The 26,832-nt window shown below is 43.0% G+C and overlaps 2 protein-coding genes across 11 annotated transcripts in view; one reads left to right on the top strand and one right to left on the bottom strand.

Moving 5' to 3' along the window:
• Positions 1 to 26,832, top strand: part of PPFIBP1 (PPFIA binding protein 1) — a 168,071-nt gene that overhangs the window by 65,466 nt on the left and 75,773 nt on the right. The window lies entirely within an intron of this gene.
• CUNH12orf71 (chromosome unknown C12orf71 homolog) lies at positions 8,511 to 9,245 on the bottom strand. Its single transcript, XM_070408820.1, has one exon. It carries the CDS (start codon positions 9,243 to 9,245, stop codon positions 8,511 to 8,513), a length of 735 nt encoding a protein of 244 aa, XP_070264921.1.

The following is a 26,832-nucleotide window of genomic DNA, read 5'->3' as shown; positions in this document are numbered from 1 at the left end:
GAACAATCTGGCACTGCTCAAAATAAAAGGAAATGTCAAAATAACTTGCAGGAATTGGTATTATAAGTGGCAGGCTGTTCCTTATTGTGAGAACCAGAGAAGGTGGCCAAGTGCCGGAAGCCGGTCCATCCTTGCTGCTTGACACAGTTGCTGCAGGAAAGAAACATCTGCACAGCATATGTTTCAAGGGACCTGGCATATATAGCATATTGTTCTTAATATGTTTGCTCTCCTTAGCGCCATGTGTTTTAACCAAGGTCACCTCTCCGAGAAAGGTTGTTTCCCCAGGTGGGGATTTTTCCCTGAGGTTAGGGAGGGGATACAACCCCTTAACTAAGTGCCAGGCGGGTAGTTAATCACTTTAACTACAAACAATCACGCTTAAGCTACATAATCTTTACTCCCTGGAATGGAGATAAGAAACGCCCTAACCTTTGCAATAGAAATTGACAGGATTAAAATCAACTGGTATAAATACAGATGTAACAAGACAATAAACATCAGATCCTGACCAGAACTTGGCTGGAGATCCTGGCTAGAGGTCCTGACTAGGCTGCTGATCAACTGAACGCTGTCTCTGTGTCATTCCTTCTTCGCCGACTCTGTCCACACCTTTGGGGACCCCTGGACCTGCTGGGGTTGGACCCCAGCATCCAAGAAGTTCTTTTGAAGGTAAACATGAGCTATCCAGGCCTTGAAATATGTGGTTATTTTGAGGGCAGAGAGCCTAGCCTCCCACTGGGCAAAAATTATTCTTTTAAATTTCAACAAAAGCTACATAAACTCCTGAAATCTGAAATGTTTTTGAAAAATGCCCAGACACTCACCTGCTTTCAACTGGACCAAGTTGTCCTTTTATGGTTAGGGTCGTGACCCCTTTGGCGGCCGAATGACCCTTTCACAGGGGTCGCCTAAGACCATCCTGCATATCAGATATTTACATTATGATTCATAACAGTAGCACCATTATAGTTATGAAGTAGTAACGAAAATAATTTTATGGTTGGGTCACAACATGAGGAACTGTATTTAAAGGGCCAGAAGGTTGAGAACCACTGGGTTAGAGGGACTTACAGGATGAATATGTATTAGTCCATGAGACTGAAAATTCATTGCAGCCAATGGCGAATCCAAAGACAGGTGCCAGAATAAATGAATGAATGCAGATTAAAGAATTGTTCAGCTAATATCACTGGAGAAATCAAATTAATACCTAAGATTTTTTTAGTTAAAATTTTTGTGCTTTAAATATGTGCATTTTTAATATATTTCTGTCACACAAGCATAGCAAATGTGATTCTTTAATAGTAGGGATCTGGATTTCCTACTTAATGGAGTTTTCCTTATATTTTTCTCATCTTTGCTTTCTCACTTTCTATTTTATATTTTTTCATGGACCATTTGAAAGTATCTCATATACAATCCATATTCAGATGTTTCCAACTACAAAATATATTTTATCACCGTTTTGTAGATTTGATCAAGGATTCAATTAAGGATTATATATAGCCATTGATTGTCATGTCTCTTTCATCTCCTTTATGAACAGTCTTATCTCCCTGCCTTTTTTTTTCTTCTTTTCTTGTTTGGTATTTCATGACATTAACATGTTTGAAAAGTCTGAGACAGTTGTCTGGACGCGTGCCTTTCACCCTGGGTTCATCTGACTTGGTTTCCTGATGATTACATTCTGGTTAAACATTGCTAGCAAGAATACACTGCTTCTCTTCCGGAGGTACATGATATGGGGTTAGGCAGGCTAATTGTATTTATTTATTTTTAGTCTTTTAAAAAAATTTTTATTCTTTATTGTTTAAAGTTTACATATGTCTCCTTTTTCCCCCATTGACCCCTCCCCGGCCACTCCCACCCTTCAGCACATGCCCTCACTCCCCTGTGTCTGTGTCCATTGGTCATGCTTATATGCATGCATACAAGTCCTTTGGTTGATCTCCTACCACACCCGCCCCTTGCCTTCTCTCTGAGGTTTGACGGTCTGTTCGATGCTTTTCTGCCTCTGAGTCTATTTTAGGCAGGCTAATTTCAATTACTTGATGAAGTTGGTGTTCACTGGACCCTCTCCCTTGTAAAGGTACCTAATCTCCTTGATAACGAATAAACAACCTGTGGGGCAGTTCTTGGAGACCATATGAATAGCTTGTTCCCCAACAGTGAGTCATTTGCCCAGTGGTTTTAGCATTCACTTTTTATACTTATGTGAATCAGTTATGTTGGTGGCTGCAATATGGTGCTCATTGAGTTTTTGAAGTCACTTTACGGGGGGAAAGGTCTCCTTTTCATCTCTATCCCTGTTTGGGGGAAAAAATCTAGACCCCAAACAGGTGGCAGAGAAGTTGATAAAAAATGAAACCTGAAGATAACTATGCAAACATATGTTAAATTTAAAATGTGCAAAGTGTTTTCTTTTACTTTGTGTACAGGAAATTTCTGAGACAGACAGAAACAGAGAGAGAGAAAGAGAGAGAGAGAGAGAGAGAGAGAGAGGATGCTTAGTTTGGGGATTTGCACTTGAAATAATAAATCTTTATTGATGCAGATGAGGAAAAACAAACTGCCATTCTTATTTCCTTCTACACTAAGGTAGTTCACTAAGAATGAAATGAATTTTCATTCAACAGTTAGAATCTGAAAAGCTTGATGTTTGCCCTTTCATTTGAAAATGCCTCAGAAGTAGTTCTTTATGAAGTTTATTAGATTGAAATCAAATGAGTACCAACACCATGGGATTCTTTTGAAAGATGGGATAGTAAACAGAAATTTTTTAGTAGGGGGATTTCTTGATGTAGGCTTATAATCCTTTTGGGAATTTGTCCTAAGGCTTTCATATCTACCCTGCTGCTGACTGGCTCACTCAGTGACTCAGAGTTATCTGATGAGGATATTATTTCACTTTTGAAAGCAGTGTTGTTCTCTTTGTTGCAGTATTAGGAAAAGATTGACTTTAGGCAATGCAATATAAGTTCCATCCATCTCAAAATTGGAGAGTACACTGCATGCAATATAAGTTCTTCCACTTGCAATTCATAAAGAAAAGATGTTTACTTAACTATCCATCCTACTTAAGCAAAACTGTTTAAATTTTGGGGTAAGGAACTTACAAGGGCCTCTCTATGAATTAATTTACAATTTGCTTTATTTTTTCTTTTCAGTGTTTTGTAAGAGGACATTGGACACTGTTTTTTAAAAACATATATTTTTACTGATTTTACAGAAGGGAGAGGGAGAGAGATAGAAACATCAATGATGAGAGAGAGAGTGATTGATTGGCTGTCTCCTGCATGCCCCCCCCACTGGGGATCGAGCCGGAAACCTGGGTATGTGCCTTGATAAGGAATCAAACCATGACCTCCTAGTTCATAGGCTTAACCACTTGCCACACTGGCCGGGCGGGACACTGGTTTTTTAAAAAATGTTTTATTGATTTTTTTTAGAGAGAGGGAGGGAAAGGGAGAGAGAGAGATAGAAACTTCGATGAGTGAGAACATCAGTTGGTTGTCTCCTGCACACCCCTCACCAGGGATTGAGCCTGTAACCTGGAATGGAACGGGTCATCTCTTGGTGCATGGGTTGATGCTCAATCACTGAGCCACACCAGCTGGGCTGGACACTGTTTTTGTGATAGGTAGACCTGGACCTGTGCATCCTCTTGAGCCATGAATTTCCATATTGTATCCTTTAAGTCTGGAAAAGCGGTTTGCCTCTGTTTTGCTGGTATGGTATGTTCACACACTTTTTTTGTGTGTCAGTGGGATCCTGCTGAATAAGAAATTGGCTTGGTATGGGGTGGTCTATGAAATTTACATTAGCTTATTCCAATTCTGTGTTTGGTGAGAGCTGATGTTGGTAAGTTCTCACACTGTGTTTCTGATTCATCTTATGGTGTTGTTATAGATTCTAGAATATGAATATTTAAGGCAGTATCTTGCTAATTCAAGCAGCTGACCTTTATGGGTTACAGGGTTGAGCAGTTCACTTAAAGCAGTGGTTGGCAAACTGCGGCCCCTTGAGTGTGGCTCTTCCACAAAATACCACGTGCGGGCGCGCATGTACAGTGCGATTGAAACTTCGTGGCCACACTCAAGGGGCCAAAGAGCCGCATGTGGCTCGCGAGCCGCAGTTTGCCGACCACTGACTTAAAGGAATGATTTTAGCTTTGAGGCTTGAGACAATGAATCCCAAAACTTATTGGTTAATTAGATTAGCATGTGCCTGGCAAGTACAATAGTTCTACAAGCAGCTTGAGGTTACACCAAAGATAGTGTCTTTCTGTGACTACTTCCCATGCTCTTGATGTGTAGTGGGCCTCCTCCAGCCCCAGCCCCAGCTCCAGCCCCATGTATGTGACACAAAGCAGTGAATCATTAGTCACAGTTGACATGCAGCTAATAGCTTCACAGCATATTTGACACCGTAATGACTGAGGAGGTACTGGAATATTTCCTGTTTTTAAATACTTTGACTCGCTTTCTGAGAGGTAGCATGGCAACTCCAAAGAATATTTAGAATTCTGATTCTTTGCAAAGAATATTTAGTATAAGGACTTGTAGAGTACATTGCTTGAATCACAGAGGTATGTTCCTACTTGTCAAGCATGTTTATGGAATACTGGAAAATGAACAGGGCTTACTTATTTAGTGTGAGCAATCTTTTAAAACCAGTTCACACCATAGCTAAGATCTGGAAACAGCCTAAGTGCCCATCAGCAGATGAATGGATTAGAAAACTGTGGTACATCTACATGATGGAATACTATGCTGCTGTAAAAAAGAAGGAATTCTTACCATTTGCGACAGCATGGATGGAACTGGAGAGCATTATGCTAAGTGAAATAAGCTAGTCAATGAAAGAAAAATACCACATGATCTCACTCATTTATGGCTAATTAAGACCATTATAAACTGATGAGCAAAAATAGATAGAGACAGAGCAACATCGAACAGACTGTCAAACTACAGCGGGAAGGCTGGGGAGGGTTGGGGGGTGGGAGGGGGCGTAAGAGATCAACCGAAGGACTTATATGCATGCATATGAGCATAACAAGACACTGGGGGGCATGGGAGGCTAGGGGAGAGTCAAGGGGAGAAAAAAAAAGGAGACATATATAATACTCTTTGTAATACTTTAAGCAATAAAACAATTTTAAAAAAATAAAACCAGTTCATTTTAGTTGAGTTTTTCTTACAGCTTTACTTAAAATGATAACAAAACTCTGGTTACATGTGCTATGATGGTAGATGTTATCCATCTTTAGGCATATTGTAGTGTCTAAAGCAACATTAAGGCTCCATGTATATTTGTTGAGTTAAATTTTCAAATTAGTTGCTAAATTCCTCTAGTCTTAGGTTTCTCAGTCTGTAGTTCCCACCTCACTTGATCTTTCATAGGCTGTCATTTTCTCTTCTTCCTGCCACCACCCTTCCCTCACCCCAATCTGGTCCCTGCTTTTAACACAGCTGGTCATATAGAGGCCGAAAGACGTCTCTGTACCAGATACTGTGTTAGGATCTTGCAGTAAAAACAAACTAAGACCTGGTGCTTACCCTCAAGAGGTTAGCAGGGGTCCTCAAACTTTTTAAACAGGGAGCCAGTTCACTGTCCCTCAGACCGTTGGAGGGCCGGACTATAGTTTAAAAAAAACAAACTATGAACAAATTCCTATGCACACTGCACATATCTTATTTTGAAGTAAAAAAACAAAACGGGAACAAATACAATATTTGTATTTGCATGTGGCCCATAGGCCGTAGTTTGAGGACTCCTGGGTTAGAGTCTAGACTAGGTGAATTAATCATGTAGAGAAGTCTGAAAAGTACAAGTCATGGTGTGGAGGTGGCAGAGTGGGGACCAGGGGGCAGTTTAAGGAAAGGCATGGTCAGTTTTATTTAGAAGGATGAGTCATGGCTTCACAGTAACCCTAGAGTAGAGTCTTTAAGAACAGGTTCCCCTGGCAGTGGGGGACTTGGGAAGGTAATGGGGGAAATTCTCCAGGGAATGGAAAAAGTAGTCCCTATGTTTTGTACATTGGCCCTTATGAGAAGCAAGAGTATCCTGTTGGGGAATTTGGGGGATGTAGATTTAAAAATATATATATCTAGGAAAAGAAGAGAGCAAGGCATTCTGAATGCTGCTAGATGTGGTGGATATGCTGCAGTTTGGGAAGGAGGTGCATAGGTCGGACCTGGAAGGAAGTGAATGAACATCTTGGAACAGGTATGATAAAGGGACTCAAAGTCTTGGTGAAGTCAAAGAGCAAGTGAAGGTGGAGGAGCTTGTCGAATAGAAAAGTGTTCTCAGAGAGATGGATAAAATGAGGAGTCCGGCTTTGAAGAGACTCAAGGTGTGATCAGGAGCATATTGCTAAGAAGGCCCTATACTTTGATCCTTTACCTCTCATGGGACTGTCTTTCCTTGGGGAATATTATCTCCACTGTCTCTCACATATAACCAGCCCAGATTGCATGCCTTACTTCCACACCATTTTATCCAGTGGCTTAAACTAACCATATTTGTAACTCAAGGAAACTCTGATATAAAACCTTTTAAATCAACCTTCCCATTGTTGAATTGATTATTCTTTGGTACCCAGTGTGTAACTCATAAGACTATTCTCATCTACACCTCTTTATAGTCATGTGTTTACATGGCTTTATCTCTTAAATGATAAGCCACTTGAATCCACGGTTTGTTTTTATTTTGTTTTGGGTAAGCCAGAAAAGTGTCTGACATTCATTTGTGCTAAGTATTTGTGGAAGGGAGGAAAGAAAAGAGGAAGGAATTGGATAAGGAAATTGAAATTGAGAGACGGAAGGAATTTGAGACTAAAGAATTATACACTTTACTACGTGAACTCTGAAGATTATGTAGGAAGTAGTAAAAGCTGAAGAAGGAGAGTTTTGAGTAGCTGTGGGTGAATGAGGAGGATGGTAGTGGTATTAGGGAGGTGAGTTAAGAATAATAACGGGGAGAGGTCAGTGCAAGGAGGGGGAGTATGGACAGCCTTCTTCAAAGAAGTTGACATTTAGAGGAAAGTTTAGTGACATATAAAGGAATTATCAGAGGGCACAGTGGAGAATGGGTTGGGAGAGGACTTCATTGAGTCAAGATCTGCCCAAATCCATAAATTTGAGTAAATACTGCTTCTATGTGGGAAATATTGCAATGAGAATTGACTCTTAAATTCTTACTCTTGGATGTCTCTTGGATGAAGACATCTGGGGAGAATGGATAATAGCAACAACAATAAAAATATTTATGAAGTGCTTATATTATCTCATTTATTCTCTCAACAACGCTATGAGATATGTATTATCATCTTTCCCATTTCATGAATGAGGGAAGTTTGGTTTAGAGTGATTAAGTAGCATTCCCCATCCTCACATTCCTCCTAAATGGACCTACTTATTTTATAGCCAAGGCGACGCATGCTAGAACCAGTGAGGTCCCCTAGGAGCATCAGAAGGACTGTCTGAACTCCTGAGACACTGCCAGTTGAAGCCTTTCCTGAGTGATCAAGTACCCACTGCCACTTGCTTGAGCCCCAGAAGTTCAACCAAAACTGTACTGCCAGGTTGGGAATCTGATGGGATATACTGCTACCTTCTGAAAACAGAGATCTGGGTTAATGATGAAATAGGATAAAAATACAATAAGAAGGAGAGAAAAAGGACACTTTCATGTTAGGAAGAATGATACTGCTTAAAATTCCCAGAGAATATATTTCAGTCTTCTAGATAGCATATATACTGTTAGCCTGAGTCAAGTCAAGATGGTGAGCTGGAAGAGAAAGACATGGATTATAAGAATATGTGTTTTGTTTATTGGAGGTGAGGGGAGATGATTCATGGGAATTATAGAATAGGGGCAATCAAAAAGTTTTAAAATCTGGCAATATAGGATATTCTCCTTCAATGGGTTCTTGAGGTTGGATTTTGCTTCTGTGAGAGAATCTTTTCCTTTGTGTCAGCTTATGGGGGTTCTTGGGGGCCTTCTTGGGATGCTCTCTTCCCCAAAATAAGGAGAGGACTCGCTGCCTTAACCAGCGGAAGACCAACCTGAAGTTGAGAAAGAAGAAGGGTTGTGTACTAGAATGAGTGTCCTCCTCCTTCGGCTTATCTGATGAGATTGAGCAGGTCTCTGTAGTGCTTGTACTTTGTCTGCCAGTTGCCTGTCTTTTTGTCTGCCAAGGAAATGAATGATGAGTGAGTTATGTGCAACCTGGACAACATGGGGTCCATAATTACCCATTCTTGGGACTCAAGTCCTTTTACCAAAAATAACCCATCTGTAAATGCAAAGTTTCCATACTCATTAATACAGACACTCACACTTTTGGGGGGCCCTAATTGTTAACCTTTTCTTTACTTTCCTATCCTCTTCTCTCCCTCAGTGGTCCTTGGTATTTTTCCTTCAACTCCACCCTGACCCTTTTCCTTGATGTTATCCTTCTTCCACTCCCAGCCTTGTCAGACACTCAGAGGGCCCGCCCTGCTTCATAGCAGGTAGCAATGTTCCCTGAATTCCACCCAGGCCCCTCCACCAGGCCTGCCCCCTGCTTGCCTATGAGGCATCACTGTGCTCACCTCAGCACGTTCATGTTCCTGAAGCTTTGGAGGAGTCTGTGGACACTGGATGGCATCATTTTCTGGTGGGTTGAATGTGGGCAAATCTTGAAGACAAGTATCATGTTCTCGATAACTGACCTGAGCCACATCTGAAGGGGTGCTGCTGGACAGCTGGAAATCTTCCGTTTGAGCATATTCAGGGAATACAGACTCATCATCTTCATCATCTTTCTGATTTTCTAGAAATTGCTCAAGCCTTTGTACCAGCCCATTCAGTTTGCTGAGAGTCAGTTTTGTCTTCTCTTCAGGATATTTGTCTATCCACTGGTTGTCTCCATGTAGATCCCAATTAATGATTGAGTCTGAATGGTTACAGCCATCCCAGGCCAGGGTGATGTTGAGTTTGCCAAACTGCTCTGTGCTATCCTGAATTTGGCCTTGTCTCTCCAGGAGTGTCCCTTTACTTTCAGTCCACCATGACCCTTGGAACGGAGGGACAAAATGGATTGAGGGGTTGTTGGAAGATGTGTCTTCACAGGAGGATGTATTCTCATTGGAGAAGGTGTCTTCATTGGGGTAGTAGCCCACAGAGAGGCTCAGGTTTGATTCAGAGCTGCAGTCCCCAGTGTCAGCACAGTTGCTGTAAGAGAATGAGTCTGCCATGGAGTTCAATCAAAGAGTAGGTCTCCCTCATCTCAGGAATCTTCAAAATAAAGAAAAAATAGATGAGACTGGTAAGCAGTAACGTTTTCTATTCCTTTTTCTATTTGGAACTATTTCTCTCCGGTAGAAGTAGTTCATCCTATTTTGCAATCTCCAATGAATGGCAAAAGAGGCAGCCTTCTCCCTTTAAAAATCTCTTTCTTTGTATAACAATTCCTTCTACTAAGCATTTTCACCTGTTGCCCCACATCATCTTACTACAGTTGAAAGAAAAATGACCATTGTATAAAATTTGAAAAATATAAAAATATATATGGGATGAAAATAAATATGCCTATGATTCCTTGATCCAGAAATAACGGTGACCATTATAAAAACATTTTGGTGGATTTCCTTGTAATCTTTTTCTTTCCATATGTACACATATTTATACATATACATACTCCCATTCACATACATGTGTCGACATAATGTCACATCAGTTCAAACTATTTTATGGCATAACCTGCAATAAACATATGTTTTTTTCTATTCTGTCACTTTTAACCACTTTCTCATTAATGACCATTAGCTGGTAATTATTGTTATAATAAATAAATTTGCATTAAACCCTCTTGTCAGTAAATTTTTATCTCTCTTTATATTCCCATGTGTGGGTTTAATGGATCAAAGATCACAAACATATTAAAGGCTTCTGATAGTTGATACCAAATTGCTTTCCAGAAAGGTTATAGCCATTTGTACCCCCATCCTCCCACCATCTGATGGCACTTTTTTGTCCAGCTTTTTCTATGATGTCCCAATAAGTAAGTGGGGGTAGCGAGAGAGGAGGACACACAACACACATGCACACACACTCCCACATTGCAGACTCCGCTGTTTTCTGCTGTGGTGGCTGCCCATGTGAAAGAGGTGCTACCAGCTTAGCCCTAAACTGAGGATGTTCAAAATCCTTCAGATCCTGAGTCTCAGTAGCTGGAAGATCAACTGTCCGAAGTCTGTGTTCTGGGACCGTTGGTTACCATGGCAGCACAAGGTTCCAAGTCAGAGAAGTGGCAAGAGCAAGAAGGGATAGAAAGCCACAGGAGCAAGCCCTTGCTTCCAAAATATTCTCTAACCATACCATCCTGGCTGAAGAGGATCCCTCTCGAGGGCAGAAGGATGGTCACTTCTGCGATGGCGGTTGCTTCCCTCTTGCCATGTGCATGTCTAAGATTGTTCCTAATTTAAGGTGATTTAGAGCCTATTGGTGAGATGGACATAAACACCCTATTATCGCACAGAGAGGTGAGTGCAGCAACAGAACTTAAAAATAACAGTGTGGAAGAACAAAAGGAGGCGCCTCATGCAGCCGTGGTGGAGATTGAGGGGTCAGGAAAAGGCCAGTGGAGGACATTTCTTCTCATGTATGTAGGAGGGAAGAAGTTAGGTGTAAAGCAGGGGTGTGGGGAGGGCCTTTCAGGCAGAGGAGAGGGCATGAGCAGGGACACTGAGGTGAGAAACAGCCAGTGGTGTGGAGAGATCAAGCAGGGGCCGGTGAGATCATGGAAGGCCCCCTCCCTTCCATTAGGGAACCTGGATTTTATCCTGAAGCCTATACTTGGATGGTAGTGTTCATTTATCAGGCCCTCTTCCAGGCAATTCAAAGTATATTGAAATACTTGACATGGTTAAAACAAACAAAACTTCCAGTGGACTTGGCAGCATGAATGTTATTGCTTGGCTTTAATGCGAAGGGAATCAATAAGTTTGCACTGGGTTGAGGGGAATGGGAGGAGAGGAAGTAGGAACAGCGCATATAGACTATACTTTAGGGGTGTCTGAGAAAGTGAGGGTGCAGAGTTGAGGTTCAGTTCCGCAGCCACCCTCCAAATAAAAAAGAGGTAAGGAATCAATACAGGAAAGCTGTGCCTGTGGAAGCATCTAGAACAGCATTCGCTCAGGGGTGTCCATGGCCTCACCGGTTTACTCCCAGAGATGACCTCTGCTGTCTTCCTCTCGCCCCCTGCTGTCTGCTGTGCATACTACAGCTGGCATCATCTTGAACAAAGGCACATCTGACCCCCTCAGACAGACACCCCTTCGGTGTCCGCCCCTGGAATCCTTGGGATGCAGTCAAACCCCTCCCCACCGCCTGGCTTCCAGGCCCCCTTACCACTGCAGCGCCCTCCTTTGCTCTTGTGACGGGCCAGCTCAGCCAAGGGTTCAGTGAGCCTGAGGTTGGGGGGGGGGGGGGGGGAGCGAAGGATGTAGAAAAGACAAAGAGAATGAGCTGGGTGGTGGATCTCCTGTGCCTGGCTGAGGCCACAGAGAAAAACCAGAGGGCAAGCTGAGTCTTTATTTTATAGCCAGAGGTAAACAAGGTAGTGGTCACCATAGTTAGAGTGTTCTTGTGAGTTTCACTTGTTTTGGCAACACTTGCTGCACCTCCCACAGCCAATTAGCTAAGTAGAGCTACCTAGCTCCGATAAGATCTAGGGCATTGGTTCTCGGCCTTGGCTGCACATTGGAGTCACCTGGGAATCTTTTTGGAATCCTGATTTTTGGTCTCCTCCTCCGGAAATTCTGTTTCCTTGTTACTAATGTTGTGGCCCCACCCCATAACGGGGAAATAGAGTTTCCGGAGGATGAGGCCCAGAAGTCGGGATTTTGAAGGGATTCTCAGGTGATTCTGGTGTGCGGCCAAGGTTGAGAACCACTGATCTAGGGAACTCATAGGGTCAAGCCTCATTATGCTAAGAGGGCTGTGCCCTCTAAGCTGGGACTTGTTTGTGGCTTTGCCAACGGGTCAGTCCCAGGCTTGACCCTATAGCCGCTCCCTACAGCTCTGACAGCACGCACTTTAGGGTTTGGTGATGCCAGCCTGCTGTGGGCACTCCCTCCCCACCCGCGCCAGCTGGGCCCAGCCAGCCGGTCCCCTGAGAGGGAGGCCGTCCCCACAGGAAAGAGGGCTGCTTTCTGCGGCTCCTGGCAGCCTCCCAGCTAATCCCACCGAGGCCCCGTGGTCATCATCGCCGGCCCATCAGCGTGGCAGCACATTACCCCGCGGATCCTTCCCGAAGCCGCCAACCATCCTCCCGGCTCTGGAACCAACCACCGCGCTTCCTCCCCAGCCTCCCGCCTCTCCTTCCCTCTTCTTCTCCCAACCCGTTTCGACAGATAAAACGAATCCTTGGAGACCTCAGGTTCTCAGCCTGCGGAGTAGCTGTGAAGAGCTGAGCCCAAGGCGCAAGGTGGACGGACCCACACCCACTGTCAGCCCTCCCTCTCCCCTCCTCCGCCCCACCTAAGCGTGAAAACGAGTCGTGGGGCAGAATCGAAACCGCATGCAATCTGTCCGTTTGGGCTCCCATCACACAAATAGCACACACTGGGCGGCTTCAGCAACAAACATCGATTTCTCACAGTCTGGAGGCCGAGAAGTCCAAGTTCAAGGTGCTGTCTGATCGGAACCGGCTTCCTGCCGTGGCCCTGTGGCTCAGCTGGTTGGAGTGTCCTCCGGTACACCAAAGGGTTGCGGGTTTGATTCCCTGTCAGGACACATATGCAGGTTTCAGGTTCAATCCCCCTTGGGGAGTGTGCAGGAGGCAGCAGATCCATGTTTCTCTCTCTCTCTTCCATTTTCTAAAATCAATAAAAATTTTAAAAAACCAAAAAAAAAAAAAATACAGGAAAGCGTTCAAAATATAAAACTTGGCTGCTTTGTTTGGAGAAACGAAGGGTGGGATCCATGGCATGGGCTGACGGGTTAGTTGTAATAAAAGGAATATGTTGTTCCATAATATTGGAAGGGAAAAAATGAAGATGGATATGGAAAAATTTGGAGGAATGCATTGTTAAGTACCACATTTTATTTGAGTTTTTCAGCTAGGCTTCTTCCTTATTTCTGAGGTTAAATCTTTCTTTCTCTCTTTCTTTGTTTCTTTCTTTGTTTCTTCTCTTTCTTCTCTTCTCTCTTCCTTCCTTCCTTCCTTCCTTCCTTCCTTCCTCTTTTCTTCTGGATCTCTATTCTTATTCTCCTTGTTCCCAACATTATCTTGACAGCCTCAGCCTCTTCAGAAACATGAAGTGTCTTGGTTCTTCTAGAATTGCTTTTCCTTGTCTTCTTCTTGCTTTGGGCATCCCTGCTGTTCACCAAGCCCCCCCCCCACCCCCACCCCCCCCAGGCTGCCCTTCCCTTCCAATGGCATCATGACATTATTTGGGGGTTGGTCAGATCATGGCTCCCCAGTGATTCGGTCTGGCCACTTCGCCTTCACTGCTATGGTGTTCTCAGTGGGTACTTCATGGCGGAGATAGTAAATCTTTCATTCTCTGTTTCCAAATATGTGATTCTGAAGACAAATGTTGGTTCTTCTGTAGGACTGAAGGCTCTCAGTGGCATAGACTAAACCAAAGAACCTTTTCTATGAGCAGTGACCATGGCCAATGTCGTTATAGCAACCTCCAGTCTAGTCTAAACTGTGAGGCTATGGGGGATTGTTTCTAGTCAATTCAGTTATTTTCAGGAAGGGAGTAGGGCATCGACTCAGAGTTTCCTAGGGATGGAGTGCATATGTAATTTGAAAAAGCATATTCTTAACATTGCTTAGATTTGCTTTTGGTTTTTTAAATTTTCTAGTTTCAAATAGCATTAAAAGAAACCATAAGGTTTTTATATTTATCAAAAAGAGCCATGGCTTTAAACACACACACACACACACACACACACACACACTCCAAGAAACACTGGTCTGACTTAAAAGAACCTCAATTCATTGGAATCTATCAGTTGCTTAAGATCTTTTCCAAAGATCTTCTCTGTATGTCTAAAATTAGGTCAAAACAGTCATTTTCTCTGTCTTTATTTCCATTAAATAAGAACTTGGTTACGGCTGTCAGGTTTGTCACTGTTGTACGGGTTTAAATTTGTAGATTGTATTAACTAAGAGTATTTTAGGTGACTCTGTTTCAGGAGTTATGATGGCATGATGTAAGAAATAGAGTTGGAGCTGGGGAGATATCATCTCTGCTACCCAACAGAGGCTGCTTGGCACGCAGCCACAGACTGCTCACCACCCTCTTGAGTGGTTGGGGACCTAGACTAATCCCGGGGTTGTAAGTCAGGACCAACATATTCCCTGGCATTTGTGGTGCACTTACTACATGCCAGATCCTGTCCTAAGCACTTTACATGTGTTTGTTTATATGTTACAGCAACCCAGTCAGTTATCATTATTTGCTCTGTTTTAATGAAGAAGGAACCAAAGTATAACCTGCCCACCCTCCCAGATCATAAACTCTACAGCCTGGATTCAAATGTAGGCAGTCTGTCTCCAGAGACCCTATTCTTACCCTCTACACAGTCTTGTCTTTGAGGAGTCTGACTGCTCACCTCCTCCCTGAAAGATTCTTGGGAGAGTTGACCCAGTCCAAATCAAACCTGCATTCTGGTTTCTTGAAAGAAACTCCTTTGAATAAAGCAGCATGTTCTAAAATACCTGTAAGAGGTGGTACACAGGACTGGCCTGAAACAATTGTGTCCACATTTGGGGCAGATGCGAATGAGATTTAAAATAAGTATTCAGCTTCCTCTTTGGCCCAGTGAGATCTGGATCCCGCTGCTGTGGCTTTCCATAGAAACTGTGCCTGCCTTCCAGAACACTGGGAGCCTAGGGAAGAACTCAGAAGTAGCTCTCTTTCCCTGCAGCTGGGGTGAAGGTGTATGTGGTTCCGGTACCCATTGAAATAGAACACTTTGAAATAAATATAAACATTTAAGTAGGAAAACATTATTTCCTATCTAAACTACTAAAGAATAGAGTCATCTGTAAGATAAAAGAGTTTCAAATTGGGGCAGCCTCCGAGAAAACTTGGTATTTTAAAATTTTATTTATATCATTTCTCTCCCTCCCTTCCTCTCTCTCTCCATCCTATATAATACAAGCATAATATGCAAATTGACCGAATGGTGGCAGGGGGCGGGGAGGGGAGCAGGGCCAGTGAGTAGGCAGTGCCAGGCCAGCCAAGGCCTATGCCAGTGGGCAGAAGGAGGGAACTGTGATGGGGTGGTGGTGACCAGCAGCAGCGGCGGAAGGGTGATGAGGTGGGGGGCACGTTACTGTCCCCTGATCTGCCCATCCAGTCGCCTTCCATAGAGGGAGGCTGGGCGGGGTGATGGGGGTGGCGCTGTCTCCTGATCGGCCAGCCTGGTTGCCTCCCGCAGAGGGAGGCCAGACTGCAGCTTAGGCCCGCTCCCCGTATCAGTAGGACATCCCTGAGGACTGACTCCCAGACTGTGAAAGGGTGCAGGCCGGGCTGAAGGACCTCCCCTTCCCCCCGTCCCCCCGCCCGCTGAGTGCACGAATTTTCATCCACTGGGTCTCGTGTGTGTGTGTGTGTGTGTCTATATATATATATATATATATATATATATATATATATATATATATATATAATGTTAAAGTCCCTGAAACGTCCATTTTTCTCCAGATAAAAAGGATAATTATGGGAGGGGGGTTTCTCTCTTCCCGCGACCAGCACAGAGAGAGAGAACAAGGGGCTTGATGAATCTTGATTAGAACGCGACGAGGTTTAAGGAAAAATGAAAAAACACAAGACTGAGACAGAAATAGAGTGAAAGCTGGGCCTGAGTGTGGCGTCTGCCCTCTGATGGAGGGACGGACACAGAGAGCGTCAGCACCACAAGCAGATTTATTAAATACTCGAATAACAAGAAGTTCCATCACATCTGGGTGGGCCTTGAGTTCCTGGCGACATCATGAGATCTACCTCTTAACACTGGGTGAGAAGGTCAAACTGAGTGGCGTCCCGGTCTGTTGACCAGGTCCACCCCCAGGGCATGGCTCTGCCTTCGCTCTGAGTTTCAGCCAACATATTTAAAGATGCCCGAGTGTTTTGCCAGCGGCCCTCAACAGATAATTGCTATTAATAGTTTTATATAGATTGATTCACTCGGGTATTTTTTCTGGAAGAAACAGTGACACGCATCACCCTTAGGATGTCATGCTGCAGAGAGTGTAGTCAGTTCTGAAACACAGCTTAGCTTTCACCTCTAATAACAGATCTGGGGGTTGGGGTTTTCATTAACATTACCACTTGTGTTCATTTCTGTAAGGCCTTAATTTGACTTGCTGGTCTAGCTTCTCTTGGATCACAGTCATATTATCTAAATAGGATAAGCTGGCTCATCATTACCTTTTCTCTCGAAGCAAAATCATCCATCATAAAGTCTCTCCAGGTTTTAAAATGACAGTCTGTCATGAATTTACAATGTTTTAGGCCCAAAGCCAGTAATAATGGTAACTTTAAAATTTGGACCACTTCCTAAAATCCGTCTGACTTGATGGCATTTGGAACTTAAATATATAGAGTAGGAAGCTTATAATTTAGAAGCTGCCATTTTGGTTAATTTTATGTATTAATCTGACTGGGCCACAGGCTACCCAGATATTTATTTGGTTAAACCTTATTCTGGGGGTGTCTGGGAGGGTGTTTCTGGATGAGAGGGACATTTGAATCGTTAGGCTGAGTAAAGCAGATGGCCCTCCCCAGTGTGTGTGTGTGGGGGCGGTGTGTGTGTGTGTGGGGAGGCGGTGTGTGTGTGTGGGGGGGCGGTGTGTGTGTGTGGGTGGGGGGGGCGGGGAGGGCGCTCATCCAATCCTTTGAAGACCTGAAGGGAACAAAAAACGAAGTAAGAATTCGCTCTCTGTCTGCCTATTGGGACATTGGTCTGCTCTTATCTTTGTACTCAGACTGGATCTGACGTCGTCAGCTCTCCTGGTTCTTGGGACTCTGGACTTGGGCTGGAACTTACATTGTCAGTTTTCCTGCTTCTCAGGCCTTTGGATTCTGACTAGAGAAATACCATTGGCCCTCCCAGGTCTCCAGCTTACCGAGAGCAGCTCTTGAGACTCTTCAGCTTCCATGACCGTGTAAGCCAGTTTCTTACAGTAAATCTATTTTTTAAAATTAGTGTGTGTGTCTGTATTTTTTTATATGTGTCTATATACATATACATATGTGTGCATATACATATACATATTTGTACTGTTGGTTCTGTTTCTCTGGAGAACCCAGATTGAAATAGCTACTTATTCTTCATGTTTTGAAATAATGAAATATTTTTAACCAGACAAAAAGAGATATCCTGGACCCCATGATATGATGTACTGAGGACACAGCATCATTTCTGTGGTAGTGTTGCCAAAAATGCATACTCTTGTCCTAGTAACGAGACAAACCCCAATTGTGAGACCTTCAACAAAGTAACTTTCAAGTGTCAAGGTCATAAGAGACAAGGAAAGACTGAGAAAGTGTCACAGCCTGCAGGAGGCTAAGGAGAAACAACCACCTAGTGCCTGGGGATTCTAGACGGGATCATAGAGTAGATAAAGGACATGGGTGTAAAACCTGGGGAGATCGCAATATGTTCCTTTTAGTTAATAATATTATACTAAAGTTAATTTCCTGGCCTTATTATTTTTGTGTTAAGATGCTAACATTAAGGTGAGGGATTAAGTTTGCAACTTCTCTGTATGTCTAAAATTAGGTCAAAACTTAAAAAAAAAAATCTAAATATGTAAGTAGAGTAAATGATGCAACAAAACCCTATATACTTATAGCTCATTTTGGTCAAGTTTGCCATAGTTGATCCATTACTTCTTTGAAAAGAAATACATCCTCTACATCATGATTTATGCCCCCTTGTGTGCCTTCCCTGGTTCCTTCTTTCCCCACTTCTGCCATGAACACTATTCTGAAAATGCTATTTATCTCCTGCAGGCTTTAATAGCATTTTAGTTCATTAGAGGCAGATGGGATGATATTCTAGCATCAAGATTTACAAATAAATACTATATTATTTTACCTTTGAAGACAAAAACCAATATAAATTTAGTCTCCATACCACTGCACTGGACACTTAAAATGGTTAAGATGGTAATTTTTGTTATGTTTATTTTACCACAATAAAAAAAACTTGTGTGTGTGTGTGGGGGGGGGGGTAATGTAAACAGACTATAAGGGATACTCTTTAGAAAAGAGGAAGTGCCTTATTCTCATAGCTTGTTTTGTTTTATAAGAATTGTTGTGACAAGTTCATCATTTTCCCCACCCAGATTCCTAGCTGAAGTATTTACAGTGTTTATTTTGGGGGGTGGTGAGAGGATGGGTGCAGTTTCCTATGCTCTGTTTATATGTCCATTCCCAAACAGACAAGACCTTATCGAAGCTCATGGACTTCATTAGAGGAGGAAGAGGATGGTGAAAGTAGTGTTGTGGTGTATGCAAAGTTCAATGTTACCGGGCCTCTGCTAGCTGCTTTCACATGGTGGATCATTTAATCTTCATGACAAGCCTCTGAGTGGTGTATTTTCACCCCAGGCTTACCTGTGCAGTTCAGATCTGCCTCCAGAGCCAGAGGCCCGAGCCGCCGCTGAGAACTGGCCTCTGCTGGTTATACCTCAAGGCTTGATATGATTAGCCAACAATGACAGTAGATGGGAACTATCGGTCTCCTTTTACACATCTTCACCTCCCAGTATGGCCATGAAAGCAATTCACAGAGTGAGTTCTGCCGCACATACAAGCATTTAATGGCAAGCAGGCCTAAAAACATCGAACAGCCTTGTTTTGTAGGCTCCAGAACTGTGCTATCTTGCAGGGTAGCCACTAGCCACATGTAGCAGTTATATTTAAAATGAAATTCAAAGTTTATTTTTTCCAAGTGCTCAATGACCAACTGTAACTAGTGGCTACCTTATTGCATAAGGCAAACAAAATATTTTCATCATTGCAGAGGTTCTGTTGCCCTGGAGTTCCCTATGCTCTGTCCTTGTGAATTTGGGTAACACTCTCAACCAAAGGAAGTTTCATTAGAGGCTGATGGGACGAAATTCTAGCATCAAGATTTAGCTAACGTACTTATCGGGACCAGGTGACAATATTCCATCCAAAGCATCTTAAAACAGCTAACCCAGTGGGAGAACATAAGGATAGGAGGTAGCCTACAGTGTTTTTCTTATATTCTAGAAAATCGGAAAGATGATATCTGAAGTACAAATGAAGAATGAGTGTGAATAGGAGCAGGAAATGTGAATGCCTGTTATAAATAATAATTCAGTATTATTAGAAGGAAACTAGAGGGAAAGCAGAATGGGAACAGGTGAGTCTAAGGTGGGTGTTTTCTGCATCTCTCTGGCCATTTATCTTTAGCCATTACAGAGTTTCCCCCAGTAGACACTCTCTGTGGACCAAAACCTCCCATCCCTGCGCCCCCTCCCACTTGTAAATTATTTACCAGTTCGGTGCTTTACATTTCTCTCCAACCTTTCCTTCGCACACATAAAGCTTTCTCTCTACAGACCTGAGGCTAAATAAAATTAAGCTACAGGAAGTTCCCCACCTCTGGCTCAGATCTCCCCCAGCATCTGTGAATAGATGCTCTTGTGCGCCTGCACAATGGTCTCTATTCAATTATGAACCACTTTGTGCACGTCGTCTTTTGGAAGATAGTTCGTTACCCAAAATGCATGTGTGGTGGCCTCCTAATTTAGGAACTAGTTAATGAAATGACATTGGCTAATGAAAACTATAGGAAATGTTCATAGCTTTTTCAAATAGTTTGAAGATAAAAATAATTTTGCTTAAATTACAAAAAGCAATACGAGGTATTATGGAAAATTAGAAGATACAAGACAAAAAGAAGAAATATTTTAAACAAAGACAAAACTGTAGAAATCAGATGACAGGTTGTCAGGAGCTAGCGGTGGGGACGTGGTCTCTGCTGCAGAGGGACTGAGGGGACAGCCATAATCTCTACCAGCACTATCCAATAATTGAGCAACAAATGCAAGCCAGTACCTTTTAATTTTCTAATTTTGGTGGTGGTTACCCAACTGTGTACATTTATCAGAACTCATTGACTTGTACACTTAAAAAGGGTGACTTTTACCATGTTAAGTATACTCAATTTAAAAACAAACAAACACAGATTTCTGCTAGCCAGGATGAGCCAATATAGGTTCTTCCCATGAACATTTATTAAAATTATCCCCTTAAAATGAATCCCAGAAATAGAATTTGGCAATTTAAAAAAGTAAAAAGTAAGAGCTACTAATTTTTAGAGACTTTAGGGGTGTGTGTGTGTGTGTCTGTTTTTCCTACACAGCTTAGTTTAGAAAGGACTGGTGAAAATTTAATTAGTGAAGTTTTAAAAAAAGGATTTGCATGTGTTTGACAAGATAAAGATGAGCACAAATTGTTTTGAGAAAGGACCCAATCGATGCTAATTCTAGGAAAGAGCTTGTCATTTTTGTTTCCTAACCACTTCTCTTGCAATAGCATTAAAAGTCACTTGTCTCGGACTTCCTTCTGCTTCTGTTACATAGCATGCTTTGTAGTAACCATTTTGACAGTCAATCTGTCTAGTTGTAGGCATTTTTGGGGTGTGTATGGGGGGATGAAGCACATACCTCTTGATGGGAGGAGGTTGTGGAGCAGTTGGTTGTGGGAGAGTAAGTTTAACTTTCAGAACTAAAGCCAGGAGGTATTTTTGGTTGTGGAACAATGTGTCACGGGTTATAAATAATGCCATTTGCCATTTGGCAGCTATTTTGGAGTTTTCTTTTTACACCTAAAAAAAAAAATCCATGTTTACATTTTGTCAATACTGACCATACAAATGAATAGTCTAGGAGAAATAGGTGGAAAGAATAACTTCTAAATAGTCTTAAAGCCCAAATTCCTGGACTGAATATTAAAAAGATAAAATTCATTAGGGTCGGAAAACCAATCCCATAAGTGTAGGCTGGGAAGACACACTGATAGATTATTCCACAACATTCGAGAGGACCAAGTGTGGTGTCCTGGTTTTGAACCTGACAAGCTGCGGAATACATTAAAGAGGTAGGCCCCAGGTTAAGAAGGAGGTAAGCTCTTCGCCTTTTGTTTCTTCTTCTTAGTTCAGTATCCTGTGCTCTAGAAGCAGTTAATCTAAGTCTGCCCCTTTCAAGATGAATTTTGTCTACCTCAGAGGTGATCAAATTTCATTGTGCATTGAAAATGTAGGTCCCTGTCCCCAGAAATTTCTAGTTTAATAGATAGAAATGGGGCCTAGAATCTGCACCCTCAACATGCCCTTGCTGGTAGACTCCTCCTTGGGAAACACTGATTTAGAACAACCAGTTAGACTTTTATTAGGTTTTCTCTATTATCCGACACTATGATGAATTCAGATAAAAGGCAGGGTTCCTGTTGTGAACATGCTCATGCGGCTTACAGCACAAGGCAGGCTTCTTTAGTGGGACAGTTGGGATGAAGTGAAGGAGCTCAGAGCCCAAGGGCCATGCCACCAACAAGTGACACAAGGTATGGGGTGGATTCAGTTTAGTGGAGATGAAACTGGGTGTCTGGGCACTTTGAGGAGGGAGGTAGTGTGAGAACCAAGAGGGAGGATGGCATCACCTGGGGGAGGAGCTTTGTTTTGATATCGGCTGCAGTTTTGGACACCAAGGAACTATTAACAGGCAAAAAGAAATATGGAAATTATCAAGTAGACATGAAGGAAATCTCATTGTCAGTGGTTCTTGAACTTGAGCGTGCCCTAAAATCACCTTGAGGACTTGTTCAAGCACAGACTGCTGAGTCCCACCCTCAAAGTTTCCCATTCAGTGGGTCTGGGATGGGGCCTGAGAATTTCCATGTCTAACAAGTTCTCAAGTTCTGCTGATGCTGCTTGGTTTGGGGATCACACTGTGAGACTCACGGCTCTTATTGAATGTGTAAACAATCTATAGGTGAGGATAGGAACAGATTGTGGGAGCAAAATGGAGAAGGGGATGGTCATCCGGGTGTTATGTGACCTACAACTCCTATCACATGGACTTATCTTTTCCCCCTTTTCTTCTGAGATTTGTTTACTTTTAGGGCAGCTGGTCCAACCAAGAATGTTCTGGGGGTGGGGACAGGAATGTGGTCATCGAGAATAATTCGAGATCTACAAGTCTTATATTCAGCATGGAGCCACAGTGCTTTTAAAACTCTGGTCATAATTGTATTTCTCAGATTTTATAAAGAAAAATGTAAGAAAGGTATTTCATATTTTAGTACTAACTTTTACTCTAAGGCATATTAACCCATTGCTCTATGGAAGTCTCAACTCCATAGAACTCATGACCTTAACCCCTCAAACTTGCTCCTCGTCCAGTGCTCTTTATAAACAGCATCATCATTGGCCCACTTTTTCGTAGCACAGGCTGGGTGTCTTCCTGGACATCATTCCTTCTCTCTCACACTTTCTCCCCGCAGCTGGTCATTCACAGAGCCCTGTCTACTAATACAACCTGTCTACTTTGTCCTCATCATTGTCTGCCCACCAATTCTCACCTGGACCTTCCAACATATTCTCTGGCTTCCTTCTGATTCCTCACCTATGTAGGACCCAGAAAGATTTTTTTAAGAAACACAAACTCCCTATCAGGTCACCCCTGTGCTTAAGAGCCTTCAGTGACAGCCCTGAATAATCTTTAGATTCTTAAAATGGCCCTCATGGGCCCTGCATGACATGGTCCCTGCCAACATCTTCCTCTCTGTTCTTTAACCTCCTGTCCCAGTCACTTTTTCACTGCTTGAACTAAACACATGTACAACCTTGCTCTCTGCTGAGGTAATGCTAGACCTCTGTTCCAAGGGTATCCACGGAGAAGCAGGGGAGAGTGGTGTGGTCCTTAGGGAGCATTCGTGGGATTAGAAGACGGCGGCCCTGCAGGCAGATGTGGCCCTGGTGCCGGGACAGGCTGGATCGCAGCCTCCACTTGCCAGGGCAGGGCACCCTGTGTGGGACACAACCTGCTTAGCCAGAATGGTGACCCTCACTCGACGTGTCACTTGGTTTGCCTCCAAATGAAAATAGGTCTGTTTGTCCTATTTCGAAGCAGAGTCCTGGACAAGGTTTTGAAATCCCCGGTAACCTGCTGATGTAGTAATCATTGTAAATATAAAAAGGCTCCTACCATGAAGCTGTACAAATTGGTTTTTGCGTGACTAGAATATCCTAGATGTGTCTTTCCAAGCCAGCATGTTGCTTGAAAACATATCTGTGCTGCTTAATGTACTTGCCCTGTCTCACAGTTGAAGATTCGGAGTAATTTGCAACCTAGGATGTGTTTAAATGCTAGCGTGTAAGTTTGGAACGGAATACCTAAAGCCAACAGATGACCGTGGTTTTAGTATGTGGAGGAGGGCCTCCAACTTGTTGGAGTGGCAGGACATTCTTTCATCTGACATGTTTGCTCTTGTGAAAATGACTTGAAGTATGTGAGACCTGGCAGGAGAAGAAATGGGAGGAGACCTCATTCTTGGTAGGCATGAGTCATCTAATAAAAATTTAAATCGAGCGTTTTATTAAGCACTTTCATTGTTGGTACAAAACTATTCATCAGTCCTAGATTGCTTTGATGTATATGTTCTATATCCACATATCCTCTGCCAGGATCCTAGCATCAATCTCTCCCTGAGCAAACACTGAATAAATACCATTATGATAATTTTGCCTTTGATTTGGGGGCAGTTTTGTTTCTTGTTTTTCAACTCAGTGTTGAATATTGTTTTTGTCTTTTTAAATCTTTTTTTTTTCAGCTTTATGGATGTGCCAACATATTATATGTGGCAGGGGTAGTATAAGAAAATATGAAATACAACCAAGCATATGCAATACTTTGTGATTTTAAAACTAATGGACATTCTCTGGAGGTCATTTTTGGGTCTCAGTAGGAATAGGATGTGAATCTGGGAGCAAGTAATCGCTCTGTAAATGTTTGTTTTGAAATGGAAATCGCTGAATGTGTTGCATCTAATAGGATTAGTGTGTTATGCTCATTGCCAGGTTATAAAAGGCAGCTGCTGAGTGTTGTCACTGAAAAGAATATAACATGTCCAGCAGATTGTTGCCTATAAAACACGTACTTCTATATAGAGCAGTGGCTGGGTTTCTCAGGCCAGTTGCACTCTAAACTCTGCCTCATGGGATGCCCTGTACCTTTGTAGTCATGCCCGACTCAGCATCTTGCCACTTGTATTAGTTTGCCAGGGCTGCCATAACAAAGCACCACAAACTGGGTGTCTTTCCAAGAGACTGGAAGTCCATAATCAAGAGTGTCGGCAGGGTTGGAACCTACTGAGGACTTCAAGGGATGGACCTGTTCCAGGCTCCTCTCCTTGGCTTGCAGATGGCTATCTTCTTTTTCAGATCATCTTCTTTCTGTGCACATTTCTGGGTCCAAATTTCCCCTTTTTATAAGGACACTGGTCGTATTGGAATACGACTCATCCTAGTGATCCCATTTTAACTTTATTATCTCTGAAAAGACCCTATCTCCAAATAAGGTCTGGGGTACTAGGGTTGGGATGTCAACATATGAATTTGGGGGGAGACACAGTTCAGCCCAGTAGAACACGTATAGTAGAGCTTCGATACAAATTAACCTCAGAAATCTAGCAATATTCATTTGGGGATCTTCTATAAGTCACCAAAATAAATCTGTAAATTAGCTGAATTTTCACCTCTTTTCCTGACCCAGCAGAGCACCTCATGTTGGTGGTGTTGGTTCTGCAGATAGCAGGGCTCTCTCCCTCACTCATTTCATGAGTCACGAGATCAAAAAGTGTTAAGTAAATGAAAACAAAGATGAGAGCAGCACCTTTAATAAGGGGACTTCAGTCACTCCCTTCCTATCCAAGTCCATGACCTGTAAAATGTCTAACCTGTTCCAAGTTTCAAGGATTTAAAATATAATAATACGGTGACCCGTGATGTGTTTTTACTTGACACATGTTTTAGTCACACTGTTCTTGCATATCCTTCATTTTCCACATAAGCCTTGTGTAGCTGAGCGGTTTTGACACCCACAGTTCCAATGCTTTGGGCTGACAGTTTATGTCAAGTGCTGGCAGCTTGTGATGCTGTCCAGTGACCCCTTCAGAGCTGTAGATCCTTGAGCTGAAGGATGTCTTCCTTTTCTCCTCTGGGCCTTCCCAAGTTCCTGGGAGATCAGGCATCTTCCAAACCTCTTCCTCTGAAGACCGCGGGGTCCTGTCATACTCGTCTGCCTCGCTCTGTTTTAAGCTGACCTCACGCCCTGTTCCCCAATGTGCCATGTGTTAATGTGGTGGGTATGGATCTTCTTAGGCTTCTGGGTGTTGAGGCACGACTCTAATTTTGTTTCTCTTAGCCTCAGAGACAGGGATGAATGGGATCTTCTCTCCTGTCTCTACTAAATAAGTCAACTTTTGTCTCCCATCAAGTATATCCTAAAGCAGCCGTGGGCAAACTACGGCCTGCGGGCCGGACCCGGCCCGTTTGAAATGAATAAAAATAAAAATAAAAAAAAAGACTGTACCCTTTTATGTAATGATGTTTACTTTGAATTTATATTAGTTCACACAAACACTCCATCCATGCTTTTGTTCCAGCCCTCCGGTCCAGTTTAAGAACCCATTGTGGCCCTCGAGTCAAAAAGTTTGCCCATCCCTGACCTAAAGTGTCAGCAATCTCTTAACAAAACTACCATCACTGTGAAAACAGAATTTAGGGCTGGTTAGATACCACATGACAGCTTCATTATGCCTCTGTGAGCCTGTAACAGTGTGGAAGGAGATGAGGTCGAGGTGCTTTCTGACTCTGTGGGAAAGGCCCCCGTAATAGTTACTATTAAGATAAAGTAGGTTATAGTATATATACTAGAGGCCCGGTGCACTGGGGAGCAGAGTCCCTCAGCCTGGCCTGCGCCCTCTTGCAGTCCGGGACCCCTCTGGGGATGTCTGCCTGCTGGCTTAGTGAGCCTAACCCAGCAGTTGGACATCCCTCGAGGGTTCCTTAGTGCTGCCTGCTGGCTCGCCAGCCAGCTGTGAGCCCGGCTTCTGGCTGAGCAGTGCTCCCCATGGAAGCCCACTGACCACCAGGTGGCAGCTCCTGCATTGAGTGTCTGCCCCCTGGTGGTCAGTGCACGTCATAGTGACCAGTCGTTCTGCCATTCAGTCGATTTGCATATTAGGGTTTTATTATATAGGATTTCCCTAAGACAAAAGGCCAGTTCTCTCTTCATTAAAAAGCCAACTCTCCTTTCTTTCTGTCCTCCCCCCAGTCTGAGTACCTCGCTGGGTAGCTCAGTTGGTTGGAATGTCATTCCATACACCAAAAGGTTGCAGGTTTGATTACAAGTCAGGGCACATACCTAGGTTGCAGATTCCATCCCTGTTCCGGGAGCATAAGGGAGGCAACCAACCAATGTTTCTCTCTATCTCTCTCCTTTCCTCCCTCCCTCCCTCTGTCTTCTTCCTTCTTTTCCTAAAATCAATAAACATACCCTTGGGTGAGTATTTAAAAAAGGGTTCTGCATAGCTTTTGGAGAGCTTGTCTCTTTTTACTGTCACAGTCCTAGGGCACTAATGCCCCAGCTCTCTCAGTGGGGTGAGCACTTAATAAACGTTATTTGCTTTTCTTACTTTTTTTTTCTTCCCTGTTTCTCCGCCCCCTCCCTCCTTTTTTTCTTTCTTTCCTTTTTATGTCCTTATCATCATTGTTGTTGTT

This window comes from Myotis yumanensis, unplaced genomic scaffold (assembly GCF_028538775.1).
Source record: "Myotis yumanensis isolate MYYU_CA2020_CCGP unplaced genomic scaffold, mMyoYum1.0.hap1 SCAF_3, whole genome shotgun sequence".
Taxonomy (NCBI): domain Eukaryota; kingdom Metazoa; phylum Chordata; class Mammalia; order Chiroptera; family Vespertilionidae; genus Myotis; species Myotis yumanensis.
The sequence above is the reverse complement of the archived record's forward strand: the minus strand, read 5'-3'. Positions and strand labels throughout refer to the sequence as shown.

Bases quoted from the DNA above. Each gene is read 5' to 3' on its own strand.
- CUNH12orf71 (XM_070408820.1), bottom strand. From the start codon at position 9,245: ATGGCAGACTCATTCTCTTACAGCAACTGTGCTGACACTGGGGACTGC.